The sequence below is a fragment of the Prionailurus viverrinus genome, chromosome C2 (assembly GCF_022837055.1).
Source record: "Prionailurus viverrinus isolate Anna chromosome C2, UM_Priviv_1.0, whole genome shotgun sequence".
Taxonomy (NCBI): Eukaryota; Metazoa; Chordata; class Mammalia; order Carnivora; family Felidae; genus Prionailurus; species Prionailurus viverrinus.
Window position 1 is genome coordinate 28,764,958 of NC_062569.1, and position 17,815 is coordinate 28,782,772.

Consider the following 17,815-nt stretch of genomic DNA (forward strand, 5'->3'; position numbering starts at 1 on the left):
CCTTGGGCCCAGGAATAAAAGATCCTGGGTGTTTCTCCTAACCGCCCGGCTGGAAAGGCACCATCAGAGGCCGCCGGCTCCGGTCGCTAAGAGCTCTGGCCCTGGTGCGGCCGGGTCTGTTAGGACCGGGCGAAGAAGGAAGCAAGGAGGAGCGGGTTTTTTTCTGAGGGGGAGCGGTGACAGCAACGCACCGGAAGCGGTACAGCGGCCGGACCCCGGGAGCGGCGGCGACGTGTCGTTCGTGAGGCGGTGGGAACACTTCCCCAGGGTTCTGGGCTAGGAAGGCCGCGGCTAGGTGCCTTCTCGCTTACCCCTCGCGGGCCCAGCAGGCCTAGCAGCGTGGGGCGGAGGCGACGGCGAAGGCCGGGGCTGGGAACGTTGGCGGCCGGCGTCCCAGCCATGGCCGAGTCTGTGGAGCGGCTGCAGCAGCGGGTGGAGGAGCTGGAGCGGGAACTGGCACAGGAGAGGAGTCGGCGGGCCTTGGGGGGCGGCGACGGAGGCGGCGGCCGGGTCCGCATCGAGAAGATGAGCCCGGAGGTGGTGGACTCCAATCCTTACAGGTGATCTGCGTTGCGGGTGGGAGGCCGGTGAGGGGGCGAGGTCAAGGTCTCCGGGTGGTCAGGAGTGAGGCGCTCCCTTCCTGTGCAGCTCACACCGCCGTCCACCTTCCTCTTGAGTCCTGTTCCCAAACGCCCGGGGCCAAGTCTCAGTACTACTCGGTATTCTTCCTCTTAAGAAACAAAACCCGAGCGAATCAGCCATATGGTGCTGCTCGCGGGCCGGCTGAGGACACGCGGCCGGTTTCCTAACGCCCCTCCCTCTGTTTTTAGTCTGCCTCGTTGTGCATAAAACTGATAGTAATAACTTCCAGAAGATATTAAATATAAGACCCGCTAAGCATAGACTTCGAGTTTCATAAAGGCTTCTCAAAATTTCAAAATTGGGGGCGTGGTGGGAAAGCACAATTAGCTTTAGTTTTAAAGCTGTTTGACTTTACCAATACTGTCAGCTGGCTCGATGTTACAGTGCAGGGATTAAGAGGAAGGTCTCTAGAACCAGATTGATTCGATTCAAATCCCAACTCTTAGTAGCTGAGCAACCATGGGAAATATGTGTTTAGTAGGGACGAATGGTACGAGTGAAATGTTCAAATAATACCTAAAACTGAAAATCCAGAAGTAACAACGTTAGCATGCTATTTAGAGATGTGTTAGTAACAGTTGAAAATGAGGAAGGAGAGGAAAAGGGACGTGGGGGCCAGGAGCTTGCAGAATTTTAGCAAGCCTGGTAGAAGTATTTGACTCTTTAAAGTGTAAACGAATGGGAATTTTATGTATATGGGTTTAAATACACACACACACACACACACACACACACACACACACACTGAACTCAAGATAACAGAGCAGACTAACTAGGTAAAGTATCTCTTAGAGTCCTTGGCATACAGTAGGTGCTTACTAAAAGTAGACGTCATCCGTTTTGGGCAGATACAACTGATGTTAAACATTAATCTGAGTGTTAAATGTTAAATACATATGCTAAGAAAGCATGGGAAAATGTTGAAATTTTACTTTGACCTACCTCATCTAGACACTTAACATTTAAGTCAATTGTTTTTGACCTTGGCTGCCCATTAGAACATCTGAGGTGCATTTTTAAAAAATCTTGTTGCACAGGCTACACTTGGAAGGATCTTCAGGCATGGGTGTTTTTAAAGTTTCCCAGGTGATTTAGTCTCACCTGGTAAAGGCATGCTGAAAGATTTCTTTTAAAGCATTAGTAGTGATTGAGTTTGTGTTTTTCTGGGATGATGTATTTTTATCTATATCACATATTAAAAGATTGTAATTTAAAACATTTTTTTGTTTTAAGCCGCCTGATGGCATTGAAACGAATGGGGATTGTAAATGACTATGAGGTATGATAAACCTTTCCAAGTTTTCGAAGATGATTTCAGTAAATGAAAATAATTTCTGACATTTTTGATGAAAAGTTAACCAACAAATGTATAATTTTGCATTTCACAGAAAATCCGTACCTTTGCTATAGCAATAGTAGGTGTTGGTGGAGTTGGTAGTGTGACTGCTGAAATGCTGACAAGATGTGGCATTGGTAAGGTAAAAACATTTCTCTCCTTGTCATGTAGGGAACTACTCACTTATGGAGTGAATCAGGTACAAATTAGGAATTTTTTCCTCATTACTAATGGTTTATTGATTTGTGGTGTATTTATTCAGATTGTTCTTTCTACCCAAAGGAGTTAAGACGTAACCATATCCAGGGGCACCTGGGTGGCTCAGTCGGTTAAGTGTCTGACTCTTGATTTCAGTTCAGGTTATGATCTCACAGTTTGTGGGTTTGAGCTCTACATTGGGATCCTCTCTGACGATGTGGAGCCTGCCTGGGATTCTCTCTCTCTCTTTCTCTGTCTCTCTGCCCCTCCCCTGCTCACTCTCTCTCTCCTCTCTCTCAAAAAAAAGAATAGATAAACTTAAAAAAAAGACATAATACCACCCAAATGGAAGGTGATATTAATGCTAATAAAATAAGGAATATCTAAATTGTCTTCAGGAATTTTTTGTTTGGGGTAATAGATTACAATTTGGACTTAAGTGTTTTAGATATAGAGCTTTGAGAAGAAGGGAGTTAATAATGTGTGAAACAAAAACATGTAACATAATTTTTTTTTAAGGTTATTTATTTTGAGAGAGAGAGCACGTGTGACCATCTGAACAGGGGAAAGGCAGGGAGAGAGAGGGGGACAGAGAGAGTCCCAAGCAAGCCCCACACTGTCAGCACAGAGCTTCATGTGGGGCTCGATCCTAAAAACCATGAGATCATGACCTGAGCTGAAATTAAGAGTTGCATGCTCAACTGACTGAGCCACCCAGGCCCTCCTAACAAATTTTATTTATTTATTTTTGAGAGAGGGAGACAGTGTGTGAGTGGGTGATGGGCAGAGAGAGAAGGAGACACAGAATCCGAAGCAGGCTCCAGACTCTGAGCTGTCAGCACAGAACCCAGTAAGAGGCTTGAACTCACCAACCACGAGATCATGACCTGAGACGAAGTTGGATGCTCAACCAACTGAGCCACCCAGGCGCCCCTAACAAATATTTTTTAAACATGCTTTATACAAGATGAACTAGAAAGCATGTACCTTTCTTACTTTTTTTCCCCAAAGAATAGTGGCCTTTTATTAACTTATTCAGAAATACTTTTAAACCTTTTAGTTGACAGGGTTGTATTAGTTTCGGGTGTACAACATAGTAATCCAACAGTTTTATACATTACTGATTGCTTATCATAAGTATAGTCACCAGCTGTCACCATACAATGTTATTCCAATATTATTAACTATATTCTCTATGCTGTACTTTTCAACTCCAGGTCTTATTTTTACCCAAAGAAAAATAATTTGAAAAGATATATGTACCCCTGTGTTTACAGCAGCCTTATTTACAATAGTCAAGATATGGAAGCAGCCAGCCCAAGTGTCCCTAGATAGATGAATGGATAAAGAAGATGTAGGGTCTGTGAGTGTAAAATGGAATATTAGCCTTATGAAATCTTGCCATTTATGACAACATTGATGGACCTAGAGGGTATTATGCTAAGTGAAATAATTCAGAGGAAGACAAATACTATATGATTTCACTTCTACGTGTAATCTAATAAACAAACAAAGTCTGTTAAATACAGAGAACTGGTGGTTGCCAGAGGGGAAGTGGGTTGGGAGGATGGGTGAGATAGGTGAGGAAGATTAAGATAGAAAAACTTCCAGTTATAAAATAAATACCTCTCTTACTCTTGAAATTGAACTGGAAAATGCTCTAGGTTGTTTTTTGTATGTATGTTTGTTTTGTTTTAATTTAAGATTTTATTTTTAAGTAATGTCTACACCCAACATGGGGCTAGAACTCACAACCCGGAAATTAGGAGTTCCACAGTTTACCAACTGAGCCAGCTAGGTATCCCTTTAGATTTTTTTAACCTGTACATTTTTTTTTAACTTATACTTTATTTTTTTTTTTACTTTTTTCCTAAAATTGATGTAGGTTGTGGGTAGGAAAAAGAGGTAATCTTATACTAGAAATTATACCTACCAATTTCAGATTTATAAAGCCAAAGTCCATGATGTTACATTCCTAGTGGTTGAATACCAAAACATTCCACAATTAATTTTCACCCCTTTGTCATTTTGATAAAGCAAATATTTTCCCCACAAAGTTTATCAGTGCTTTTTAATATGTTGGTCCATCCCATACCCCAAATTATTTTTTTAAAGTTTATGTATGCATTTAAATTTATTTGAGAGAGAAAAAGAGAGGGAGTATTCGAGTGAGCAGGGGGAGGGGCAGAGAGAGAGGGGGAGAGAGAGAATCACAAGCAAGCTTTGAGTAGTCAGGTGCAGAGCAGAGCTGAGGTGGGGCTGGATCTCAGGAACCATAACACTGTGAACTTGAGCCAAAATCAAGAGTCAGATGCTTAACTGATAGGGCCACCTACGTGCCCCCCTCCCCCTGCCATGCCCCAAATTCTTAAAGTAGTTTCAAAGTTGGCATTCATTTATCAATATAGAAAAGGCAATACAAAAATACTGAAAATGTTTATTAACCTTTTAAAGCTTTTCAAGAGGTTTACAAAAGCCAGCCACCAATTGCTTAGAACTGACATAAGAACCCTGCCTGATTGACCTAGGATAGTAGATATCCTAGATATTGAGTTTCTCAGGTTTGAGTGTGCATCAGAATCACTTGGAAGGCTTCTTAAAACATAGATTGCCAGACCCTACCCTGGTGGTTTTGATTCTTTAGGTTTCGATTGGAATTGGAATTTCAAACAAATTCCCAGGTGATTCTGATGTTCCTAGTGGGGGTAGGGGAAGGACAGACTTTAAGAACTGCTAGATCCTTGGTGCATCTGGGTGGCTCAGTAAGCATTTGACTCTTGATTTTGGCTCAAGTCATGATCTCACAGTTTGTGAGATTGAGCCCTGAGTTGGGCTCTGTGTGCTGACAGCACAGAGCCTGCTTGGGATTCTGTCTCTCCCCCGCTGCCCACCCCTCTGCCCCTCCCTGGCTCCCTGGCTCATGCTGTGCTCTCTCTCTTGTAATAAACAAACTTAAAAAAAAAAAAAAAAGAACTGCTAGATCCTTGCTACTCAGGCTGATGTCCAAATTAGTAGCATCAGCATCGCCTGGGAGTTTGTTAGAAACGAAGACTTCCAGACCCTTCCAGATGTGATGAATCAGAATCTGTTATTTTAACAAATCTCCAGATGATCCATGTGCATGTTAAAGTTGGGACAGTGCTCCTGTATTTCTGACGAGCTCCAGGTGCTGCTGATGCTGCTTGCACAGGCCACGTTTTGAGTAGCCAGGATCTAGAACAGTAGTTACCAAATATTGCTGTAATTGGAATCCCCTGGGAAGTTCAAAATTTTGATGTCCAAACTGGAATAGAATCAGAATTTCTGGGGATGGGACCCAGACATCAGTATTTTTTAAATGATGCCAGTGTACACTCAAGTTTGTAAGTTAAGGATGTACGTACGTAAGTTTCAGAACTCTTTTTTCAGTATGTAAAACAGATAAACAAGAAGCTAATTCGTGGGGTTAAGTAGGGAAGTGGAGAATTGGAGACTTCTCACCCCTGAAAGTTTCTGGAATACTTTGTGGTACCTTGGACCATCAGATCTAGATTAGCTGCTTTATTGAAGATACAGGCCTAAAATGTGAGTGACTTATCCATGATAAGAGCTTATTAGTGACAGAGCTACAACTCACACCTCCTAACCCCAAATTTGGGATTTCCTGCACCTTATAAACCAGCTACAAGGCTGAAGAGTAAAATTTAATACTTGGCCTGACCGAATAAATATTGTTGAATGAGCTAAAATAAACTTTATTTTGGAGACTCTTAAGTCGGGTCAGAAAATTACCACAGGGGGGGAGCCTGGGTGGCGCAGTCGGTTAAGCGTCCGACTTCAGCCAGGTCACGATCTCGTGGTCCGGGAGTTCGAGCCCCGCGTCAGGCTCTGGGCTGATGGCTCAGAGCCTGGAGCCTGTTTCCGATTCTGTGTCTCCCTCTCTCTCTGCCCCTCCCCCGTTCATGCTCTGTCTCTCTCTGTCCCAAAAATAAATAAACGTTAAAAAAAAGAAAATTACCACAGGGGACAGAGGTGGTATATTTTCTAGCAAGATACTAAGGGTTACCTAGATGTTCTGCAGGATGAGTTAATTTTGTTGTTAATAAGATCCCCCCCTTCTTTTTTTTTTTTTTTTTTGTAATTTTAGCCATGCATAGGACAGTTGCACCACAAGCCACAGTCCCCCTTAGCCACTGCTGTAGCCCTTGCATCTATGCTTGCCCTGCCCTTCTCCCCATTTTTGTTTTTGTGATTAAATTTAGGATGCTGAGAATTGTATTAAGAAGTCACAGGATTTTAGATTAAGAAAGGGTCCTTAGAAATCTTTGGGTACAACCTGTTCTTACTGATAGGAAATGGGATCTTTAAAAAGGGGTGTGTGTGTGTGTGTGTGTGTGTGTGTGTGTGTGTATGTATGTATGTGAAATGTTGTCATGCCTAAATATACCTTGGAGTAATGTTTTAGCTGTGGGTATGTATGGTGTCATAGTCACAAAAGGAGTCATGTTATACTATAGTTTTAAGTTATGGCATTTGTTTTTATCTTATTTTATTTTATTTTATTTTATTTTATTTTACTTTTTTAATGTTTTATTTATTTTTGACAGAGCATGAGCAGGGGAGGGGCAGAGAAAGAGGGAGATACAGAATCTGAAGCAGGCTCCAGGCCCTAAGCTGTCAGCGCAGAGCCTGACATTGGGCTCTAACTCACAGACTGCGAGATCATGACCTGAGCCAAAGTCAGACACTCAACCAACTGAGCCACCCAGGCGCCCCTGTTTTTATCTTATTTTAAAATTTCATTCATCTAATGTGTTCTTGGCCTTTAGTAAACAATTGGAATGAAATGGAATAAACATTAATTTCTCAGTGGATCATTTGGAGAGGCAGTAAATGTTAGGGTACAGATGCTGGATTGAGAATGCCTGAATTTGAATTGCATTTCTGCATATATTAGCTGAATGAGGTTTTTGAACATGTGCTGTAGTTGTTTCATTTATAAAGGAGAATTAAAGTCCCCATATACTTAAGTCATGGGAGCATTAAATGAGTTAATATATGGCACCTAGTATTTTAGAGTTAGCTGGTATTATTTCTGTTAAACCCATCAAATGTAAAGTCCACTAACTTATTCTTTGTTATTTGTAGTTTATTTCTTGGTATGTTTTTCATCAAAATGCCACTATTTTCATTTTAGTTGCTACTCTTTGACTATGACAAGGTGGAACTGGCCAATATGAATAGACTTTTCTTCCAACCTCATCAAGCAGGATTAAGTAAAGTTCAAGCAGCAGAATATACTTTGAGGTAAATGGAATAGTGATTAAAGACATCTTTAGTGACATCTTAGTTTGCATATTTTGTATAAGTTAACCTAATGCATGAATTTTTCTTTACAGAAATGCAGGTTTCACATCAATTCTCTTACCTCTTGATACTGTGTTGGCAACCTTTTTCAGATAGGGCTAGATAGTAAATATTGTAGGCTTTGAGGGCCCACTATGAAACTGCCCTCAAGTCATGTAGTTGTAGTGTGATAGCTGCTATAGGCAATACAAAAATGAATGAACGTGGCTGTGCTCCAATAAAACTTTGTTTATGGACTCTTAAGTTTAAATTCGTGTAATTTTAGCATGTTATGAAATATCGTTCTGTTCTTTTTCTCCTGCCACCATTTAAAAATGTAAAAACCGTTCTTAGCTTGCAGACCTCGGAAAAACAAAAACAGCTGGCAGGTCATACTTGGCCCCAGGGCCATACTTTGCCAATCCTTATTCTAGGAAGTTTCTTTGTGACCCCAAACGTCTTTCACTGAAATAAGGAACAAAGAAGTTCTTTTGTCAGGCTAGGCTATAGCTCACCTAGGTGTTAAAGGCTTAATTCCCAGCACATAGATGGTGGGAACATTTCTGTAATCCTGCAGTCAACATGTTTTGAATGTAGTCTTCTCCTTGGAGTGGGGCACAAGAGGTAGAAGAGGACTTTAGATTTTCTTTGAATAGCTTGAATTCCATTTTTCTTACCTCTGTTACATGATCTTTAGCTTTTTCAGTTCTTTTTCCTGTTTTCTCTTAATATTCCTACTAGTAGTTTTTATAATCATTCCCTTTTTCCCTCTTAGGAACATTAATCCAGATGTTCTTTTTGAAGTACACAACTACAATATAACCACAGTAGAAAACTTTCAACATTTCATGGATAGAATAAGGTAAAATTTTACTATGAATATTTTGCACAGCGTCCAGCTCACTTAAACAAGTATTATTAGAAAACCACTGATGTTGGGGCACCTGAGAGGCTCAGTTAGTTAAGCATCTGACTTTGGCTCAGGTCATGATCTCATGGTTCATAAGTTTGAGCCCCATGTGGGGCTCTGTGCTGACAGCTCAGAGCCTGGAGCCTCTTTCAGATTCTATGTCTCGCTCTTTCTTTGCCCCTCCCCTGCTTGGGTTCTGTCTTTCAAAAATAAGTAAACATTAAAAAAAAGTTTTTTAATAAAAAAAAATCTGATGTTTAATTCAGCGAGTTGGTAGATTTGATATATATTTTTGTTTTTAAAGTAGGTAATTTTTGTGTGTTAGTAACTCAGTAAAAAGTAAATACTGTCCAAAGACAATAGTAACAACAATCAAAAATCAAAAACTCTGTTGTTATGGTGTTATAACAAGGGATCCTCAACTATAAGTTCTGTGTTCTAGATTATATTTCTATGTGAAGGTGGTTTTCTCCAGATTGTAACAACACTGAGATACTGAATTGTATTCAATTTTTATTACATTTACATTTGGAGTGAAAAAGGAATAAAAGTCTATGAAAGCTGATGGGGAAATGGTAACTTTTGTGAACAGACTTTATACTTCTTGTGTCTTCTGTGAGAAGCACTGTAGTATCATGATGTTATATACATATTAGTTACTCAATACATACTGGATCTTTAACATTAAATACTATGCCTTAACTGTACTCAAACATGTTTTTTACTGAAAGCATAAATGTATGTCTAAACAAATTAGAGTGTATTTTGTGTCCTGATTTCTTTTTCCTCCCCAAATAAAATTTATTTTCTTTACCTAGTAATGGTGGATTAGAAGAGGGAAAACCCGTTGACCTAGTTCTTAGCTGTGTGGACAATTTTGAAGCTCGAATGACAATAAATACAGTGAGTATTCCTATTGTATAAGATGTTATACTCATTCATCTGTTTTCTTGTATAGTTCTGTATTTAAACCCTTTTATAATGTGTTTCATTAATTTTTAATGTTCTCTTAGCCTACTTTTAAAATTTATTCTAGTGTGCCTAGGTGGCTCAGTTGGTTGAGTGTCCACTCTCGATTTCAGCTCAGGTCATGATCCCGCGGTGTATGAGTTTGAGCCCCACGTCAGACTCCATGCTGACAGTGGAGTCTGCTTAGCATCCTCTGCCCCTCCTTTGCTCGTCCTCTCTCTCTCTCTCTGAAAATAAAATAGACATTTAAAAAAGTTTTATTCTAATAGTTGTGGGGCCTCTCTAGCTTTGCTGGTGTGGCTTATGTTTCAGTATCCTATTCTTTATTATGCCAGTAGAGGAAACTATAAATAGTAGATACTTCTGATGTACAATTTTTAAAATAAATGACTATCTTAAAATGTGTTATTCTATGTTAGCATTGGTTTTAATATTTTACTTTATTTTTTAAGATATAAATGTGTATACATTGCTTACAAACCTTGTTTCTCAGAAATAAAACAATTCTTTGGAATTACTGTGGTTTCAGCTTTTCAGAAGGTATTTTGCAGTTTTTTGTTGCTGAAATTATTTTAGAAAAATGAATTTTTACAATCAGAAATACAATAAACTTAATCACTCAATTTAATTAAATATTTATTGGCTGCTTACTTGAATGCTGTCAGTTTACTTTTTAAAAAAATGTTTTAAAAATTTAGAGTGGAGGTGGGGTGGGCAAAGGGGGAGACAGAGAGAGAGACAGAGAGAGAGAGAGAGAGAGAGAGAGAATATCTTAAGGCTCCATTCAGTGCTCAGCATGAAGCCTGAGATGGAGCTCAATCCCACAACCCTGGAATCATGACCTGAACTGAAACCAAGAGTTGGATGCTCAACCCACTGAGGAATCAAGGTGTCCCCAGTTTACTTTTTAAATAGAGAATGGCAGTTGCCAAGGAATTCCATTATTGATAACTTTCCTCTTTTGAAAATTTAAAACACCCTTTGGTAATCATTTAGTTAAGCTCCAGTTTTTCATGAAATAACTTTTGATAAATTAATTGTTTTTTTTGTTGTTTTCATCTGTTTCTACTAAGGCTTGTAATGAACTTGGACAAACATGGATGGAGTCTGGGGTCAGTGAAAATGCAGTTTCAGGGCATATACAGCTCATAATTCCTGGAGAATCTGCTTGTTTTGCGGTATGCATGATTCATTTTGGCTTATTAACTAAAGTATTGAAAATGTATTTGTATTGAAAATGTATTATAATTCAAGGAATAAAAACTTTGAACGTGATGGAATACTATTTTGAACCTGCTTACTTTTTCCCTTTCATTTTGAAATATATTTTCTTTATTTTTCATGTAGTGTGCTCCCCCACTTGTGGTTGCTGCAAATATTGATGAAAAGACTCTGAAACGAGAAGGTGTTTGTGCAGCCAGTCTTCCTACCACTATGGGAGTGGTTGCTGGGATCTTGGTACAAAATGTGTTGAAGTGAGTGAGGGCAAATTTTTCTGAATAGTTTTGTTTGCTTTTGATAGAAATATATTTCATAAAGCATTTCAAATATTGGAATTACCATCTAAGTATATAGTTTCTTAAAATCCAGCATATGGTTTTTATATATGTATAAAATATATAAATATACTTTGAATTTACATATATTAATATATCTAATTTAAATATAAACATACATATTAATAATATACATACATGTGTGTTACTCTGTGCATTTAGAATAGCTCTTGTTAAATGGTACAGTAGTACTGGTGTGTTTGTTTATGAAATATTAACCAAATGATTTAAATCTCTGCAGGTTTGACCAAAGAACATAAACACATTTCTTTACTTAACTCTTACTAAAAATAATATGAATGTTATTAAATATTAAAAGGATAATACCTCTGCTCTCTGAAAAAAAAGATATTCACAACCACACCATCTAAACTATAGTGAAAAAGGACAAAGGTTCCTTTGCAGCTAAAATGAATGTAAAAGAGTTTTATTAATGTCAACTCACATTTTATTAAAAGGAGAAAGCCTTTAGGTGTTCCTTTCCTCAGACCATTTTTTTCTCACTTTACAACTTTAATAAGCTTAGTTATGTTTCCATGCCTTCCGGTATAAGAACAAATTGCAACATGATACAGGGAGGTATCCTGATATCAGAAGTGTCAGCTACCAGCAGAGAAATTGCAAAAAGCATACCTAAGAACTTTCAAGGCAACCGTCGAGGGCTATTTTATGTAAGAGCAATAGCTTGTACAAACTTCAGTAGGCCCTATCCAAACAAAATATTTTATAGTATGTTCCAAAAAAAAAAAAAAAATCATAGCTACAAACTATTTTCTTAAGGACGTGTCCTATTTAGCCAGCCCCCTATGGATGGACATTTAAGCTACTTACAGATTTTTTTGCTGCTATTCACAATGCTGCAAATAGCACCTTACATATATCTCTAAGTTAGGTTTTTGTAGATACGAATTTTTAGAAGTGGAATTTCTGAGTTTATGCAATATTTATTTTGACAGATACTACTAAATTTCTCCTTCAGAAGGATTGTGTATTTCTATCACAGGGTAGGAATACCTGCTTTGCCCATACCAGTTCATAACATTGGGTGTTATCAAACTTTTTAATCTTTGTCAGTATGATAGGTAAAAAACGGGTATTTCATTTTAATTTTCAGTTACTTATGAAAAGGGGTGAGCACTTACATTTTTCTGTGAATTGTCTGCTTCATATCATTGGCTCAATTTTTGTCTTGTACACTCAGTGCAAATGTGTTCCCTTTTGTTGTTTATATTTTATATGTGATTTTTCCTCTCTTTGTAAGCTTCTAAAAGGAATCAGAACTGTTAGGGAACACAAGGGAACTTTAAGGCATATTGGAAATGTTCTATATTTTGATCTGGTAGTGATTACATGGGTAAAGACTTTTGGAAAATTTCATTGAGCTGTACATTTAAGATTGTTAACCTTATAGTAAGTTATATATAAAAACTTTTAAAAAGTAGTTAGATGTAGTACCAATCTCAGGGATTCTTCTCCACATTTTAATCTGACAACAGTACTTAAAATACTGTTGCTTATCACAAAAACCATTAAGTACTTAAAGATCAATTTTTAAAAATTCAGTTCTTTTATGGTTTGTTTCTTTATCTAAGTGTACTTTGATTTGCTTTTCTAGGTTTTTGTTAAATTTTGGTACTGTTAGTTTTTACCTTGGATATAATGCAATGCAGGACTTTTTCCCTACTATGTCCATGAAGCCAAATCCTCAGTGTGATGACAGAAATTGCAGGAAACAGCAGGAAGAATACAAGGTATACATCACTTGGTCAGAATGTATGAGAGGTCATACTGTTTGGACAGTATTTTAGAACAATTACTTAGATTTGAAAAATAAGATGAATGGATTCTGGATTTTTATTTATTGTATCTCTAGGGGGTAAATGTTAGTAAGAAATTAAATTCACTATGCTACCAAAGAGAAAAAAATTGTTTGAAGTCCTTTTTTACCTTGGTAAAATAAAAAGCCTGTCTGAATTTTTGATTAATGCTTCAGAGGCCTGAGAATGAGTAAGAATACTTTGATACTGTTTGATTTCTACAGAAAAAGGTAGCAGCACTGCCCAAACCAGAGGTTGTTCAAGAAGAGGAAGAGATAATACATGAAGACAATGAGTGGGGTAGGAATTCTTTCATAAATTGAAATGGCAGCATGAAACATAATCTCTTATGGGAGAAAATATAATTAAATTATACAAACTTTGAATAATTACTGCTTATTAAATTTCCTTGAAAACTATTATAATATCACATTTAACTCTATAGGTATTGAGTTGGTGTCTGAGGTTTCAGAAGAGGAACTGAAGAATTCTTCAGGTCCAGTTCCTGACTTACCTGAAGGAATTACAGTGGCATATACAATTCCTGAAAAGGTACACCTAAAAGCTGATTTACCATAAGTGTCAGATAAGAGAAAATGTCTACTTACCTTCTTTCTCTTCATCCTAGTTTATAATGCCAATACAGTATTTCCTAATTTGGATATTTTATGCTATAGCAGTTAAGATGTGTGAGAGAGGTGTTCAGTGTTAATGTGGAAATATACAGTCCATTTTCACCTGTTTGAAACATAGACCTAAAATAGTGATATTGACTCATTAATGGAGCAAGTAGGTTTTAATTAAATGAAGATATCATTTTTTATATTGAGAATTTTAGCCATAATACCATTTAAAAATACCACTTCAGTAGAGATCTTAAGAATACTGAAATTACTGCCTTGTAAATCAAAATATTGGTGGGGAAAGTAAAAGACTGTCTCTCCTAAAAATTAGAAGGTATATTTATTAAAGAAAGTTTACTTTATAAACTAGTTGAACATAGTAAACTTAGTGATTATATATTCCTAAGCATCAAGAATTTTAGACGGTTATTTTTTCGCTATGTTTCCCTCATTTGATAGCAAGAAGATTCTGTAGCTGAAGTAACTGTGGAAGATTCTGGCGAAAGCTTGGAAGACCTCATGGCCAAGATGAAGAATATGTAGACAATGGACTGACCTACATTTTATTTCCTGAGTTTAAGCAAATGTCCTTGCAATTAAAAAAAAAAAATCACTTAAAAACTTACAAAGCTTAGGGCAACATTAATTGATACATAATCTTCACAGAATTGTTACACTTTTTGAAAGTACTGTATCGTTTATCACTTTCTCCCTTCAACTAAATCAATAACTCTCCTAAAACTTGTTTCATTCCTGTTAAGAAAGCTTGAAAACTTAGCCACTGAAATGTTTTGGCCTTTGGAGAGGGATGGGAAGGATGGACCAATAATATGCTATGTTTCTTTTCTTTCCAGTAATTCTTTATGGTGTGTTGTCTGAGGCCATGGACAATAAAGTAGTATGTGGTTCTCAAATGTAGACAGGGCAGGGGGTACCACCTATTGGTTAGAGCTAGCAGGCCTCCACTCATTGTGTTTAGAATCACTCGTTCTACAAGAAAACTACTACCATTAACTTGGCCAACAGTGAATTTAAAATAATTAGCCTATATAATAAAAGTATCCTCTCAAATGTTACCTGATGAGATACAAGCTGAAATGTAGTCATTGGAAAAGTTTGTAAACCTGTAAGTTATATATTAAAAACAAGACAAAGGCAAATAAAAGGAAACTTTCTTCACAGATAATCAGATAAAAGGTACTTTCAGGAAGTACAAATTATATTTCTGCACTGACCAAGGAAAAGGAATCCTAGCATCTGTGGAACATATATATCTGGAGTCACTGTACTTTATTTTGAGCAGCAAGGAATGAATTTAAGCTAAGATCCTCTAGATTATACCCATTGTATGGGCTACCTTCGGAATACTTCATTTAAATTTGATTCTCTAGATAATTAGTTATCCTGTATTGTGGGCATAAGAGAGACGTAAAAAACCTCTGTAATGACTGATGTGTACTTATTCAGTGGGAGAGAATCAGTTACCCTGATTATGATCACTAAGTTATAAATTGATAAACTGGTTTTCTTTGGAGTTGCATACAAATAATGAAAGTTTAGAAAGCCTTGGATAAATAAATTCCCAATGGTTTGGAGACTAAAAAAAAAAAATATATAAATATATATATATGCGCATGTGTAACCATTATCAGTAGGATGTTACTATGCTACTATTTTGATGATTTTTTGCTTTGAAGATAGTAATATCTAAATTGTATTTCTAGGGAAGAACATTAGTACAAAATGAAAAATGCAGTATTCCCTTGTAAAATAAAGTTCTAAAAACTGATTTCAGAAACCCCCAAATATCAAATATGTTCAATCTATTTGTTTTGAGATTCTAGAATCATATAGTAATTCTTATGTTTAGAGTGAAGTTTGGAAAGTAGGGGGATAGTTCTTCTAGCTTTGAAACTTATTTATGTTGCCTTGGTAGGTCATTTGCAATTCAAAAAAAATCAGTGAATTCATGTGTAAAATAGTTTTTTTCTAGTTACTCAAGATGTTTTGAATTTCAAAAAAGAAAAGTCTTTCTAAAATAATCCCATTCCTTTGGAACCTCTGGTACACTGATTTGGGAAGGCTTTGCTTATAATTTAAAAATGGTATAGTTTGGTAGAGTATAATAGCAAGAACATACTTTTATTCTGCTCTTAACATAGGATTTCATACTGCTGGTGTTTTATACTGCATCAAATCTTAGATCTAAGTTATATAATTCTTTAATATATTCCATTAAAAAATAGTTACTGGATTATTTTACCAGAAAAAAATCTGGTAACAGGTACCTTTTGCTATGTGGAGTGCTCTTTTGATAATCTGTTTGCCATGAAAACTTACAGGAGCTGATAATGAGAAATTAATCAACACTGAGTTTTACATTACTAAATAAAACCAGTGTTTGATCAGATTTCTAAAAACGACTGTTTCTAGAAACGTGAAAGAAGGAAACACACTTCCAAAATTGCCTTAGCACAAGGGCTTTAAATTATATTAAAAGAATTATATTCAGCTCCCTTCCCCATTGTTAATGGGGAGCTAATTTATGTACTACTTGTATGTTTTATTTAGTAAAAAAAAAATAGGTATTATGTTTCCTCACATAAAAATACTCCTTGAATACCTACAGACACAACACAAAAAGGTGGTAACCATTTAAGAATATTAAGATTTAACCCTCCCCAATCACAATCATATTTTTTTCTGTAAAGTATTAATGAAAACTATAACCACCATTATTTGGTTCCTACCAATTCAGATGTATAATTGAGTTGTTTCAAAGCTACCTTTTTCATTGTGAAGGTGTATATCAATGTAAACATAATAGTTCTATTTGAGAACCTCAAATAGATGTCTGTTTCAGCAACAGACATCTTAAGTAGGCATTTTACATAGAAACATTTTATCTTAAGTAGGCATTTTATCTTAAGTAGGCATTTATCTTAAGTAGGCATTTTACATAGAAACATTTGAATTGGCAGTACAAGAAGTAGTAAGATCAAAATACGGCTTTCAAAAGTATATTTAAACTTAAATCTCTTGAAATGTATGGAGTCCTCAAGCCCCAACTGTAATTAATGAATTTTTACCACAAGTCACTTTTAATAAATTATGTTTCCACTTAAGGTTTTCAAGTCCAAATTATGTAGGAACAAAGAATAAATGCATATCATTCTTTTGCTGGTTTTTACTTTTTTCATGGTTCTTCTAGAATATTAATCTCAGATTATTTCCAAAAGCAGTTAAAAAAAATTTTTTTTTTTTAACGTTTATTTATTTTTGAGACAGAGAGAGACAGAGCATGAACGGGGGAGGAACAGAGAGAGAGGGAGACACAGAATCGGAAGCAGGCTCCAGGCTCTGGGCCATCAGCCCAGAGCCCGACGCGGGGCTCGAACTCACGGAGAGTGAGATCGTGACCTGAGCTGAAGTCGGACACTCAACTGACTGAGCCACCCAGGCGCCCCTAAAAAAATTTTTTTTTAATGTTTATTCATTTTTGAGAGAGACCGCGAGTAGGGGAGGGGCAGAGAGCAGGGACACACAGAATCTGAAGCAGGCCCCAATATGGGGCTTGAACCCACAAACCTTGAGATCATGACATGAGCTGAAGTCAGACACTTAGCCAACTGAGCCACTCAGGTATCCCACAAAGTAGTTTTTTTAAGGCATTAAACTTAATATTACTACTTATAATGTTTTAAATTACTAGCTATTAGATAATTACATTTTATTTTTTTATAGAATAAAAAAAATTTAATTTTGAGAGAGAGAGAAAGAGTAGGGAAAGGCAGAGAGAGAATCCCAAGCAGGCTCCATACTCCCAGCACAGAGCCTGACACAGGGCTTGAGACCATGAACCATGAGACCATGACCTGAGTAGAAATCAGGAGTCTGACACTTAACCAACTGAGCCATCCAGGTGCCCCAAGATAATCAAATTTTAAACTCTAACAGCTTAATTCTGAAATGAGTGTATGGTAATTTGTGAATTTAATTAAGATGTGTTATGGTCATGTTTTATCTTTTTTCCTTTTGAACTTCTCACAAAAGGGGGAGAAGGAGGCTCATTATAAGATCCTGCCCAATTTCTTCTAAATCACAGTTATAGTGACTTAGAATCAGACCATTGCTTGTCAAACTTAGGTGCATATGAATCACCTGGGGATCTAGCCAAACTGCAGATTTTGATTCAGTAGGTCTGAGGAGAACCTCTAGAGTCTTAATTTTTCATCAGCTCCCAGCTAGTACTGATGATTCTGGTTCATGGACCATCCTGTGCATAGCCAAGCCTTACAGAACATTAACCAAAACCTTATAAAGTCACCAAAACTCAATTTGGTATAAAATGGAGTGGTAAAAAGAAAACTTGAAATTGTACTTTTATTTTTAAATTTCCCTTAAAAAAAAAAAAAAGAGAGAGAGCCCTCTGTGCATAG

At 36.9% G+C, this 17,815-nt stretch overlaps 1 protein-coding gene across 4 annotated transcripts; it reads left to right on the forward strand.

Moving 5' to 3' along the window:
- Window positions 1-27: 27 nt before the first annotated feature.
- UBA5 (ubiquitin like modifier activating enzyme 5) lies at window positions 28-16,501 on the forward strand. 4 transcript variants are annotated; one of them, XM_047876344.1, is made up of 12 exons: window positions 28-560; window positions 1,876-1,921; window positions 2,031-2,120; window positions 7,353-7,462; window positions 8,277-8,363; window positions 9,230-9,314; window positions 10,454-10,558; window positions 10,728-10,855; window positions 12,552-12,687; window positions 12,978-13,053; window positions 13,199-13,305; window positions 13,836-16,501. In XM_047876344.1, exons 1-12 carry the CDS (start codon window positions 400-402, stop codon window positions 13,917-13,919), a joined length of 1,215 nt encoding a protein of 404 aa, XP_047732300.1. In that variant the 5' UTR covers window positions 28-399; the 3' UTR covers window positions 13,920-16,501. The 4 variants fall into 4 exon arrangements, with proteins under 4 accessions (XP_047732300.1, XP_047732303.1, XP_047732301.1 ...); XM_047876345.1 differs by lacking the exon at window positions 1,876-1,921 and having other exon boundaries at window positions 464-560; XM_047876347.1 differs by lacking the exons at window positions 1,876-1,921; window positions 2,031-2,120 and having other exon boundaries at window positions 432-560.
- The last annotated feature ends 1,314 nt before the right edge of the window (window positions 16,502-17,815 follow it).

Coding starts and splice junctions, on each gene's coding strand:
- UBA5 (XM_047876344.1), top strand. CDS start 400: ATGGCCGAGTCTGTGGAGCGGCTGCAGCAGCGGGTGGAGGAGCTGGAG. Junction 7,463..8,276: donor GCAGCAGAATATACTTTGAG/GTAAATGGAATA, acceptor TTTCCCTCTTAG/GAACATTAATCCAGATGTTC. Junction 13,306..13,835: donor CATATACAATTCCTGAAAAG/GTACACCTAAAA, acceptor CTCATTTGATAG/CAAGAAGATTCTGTAGCTGA.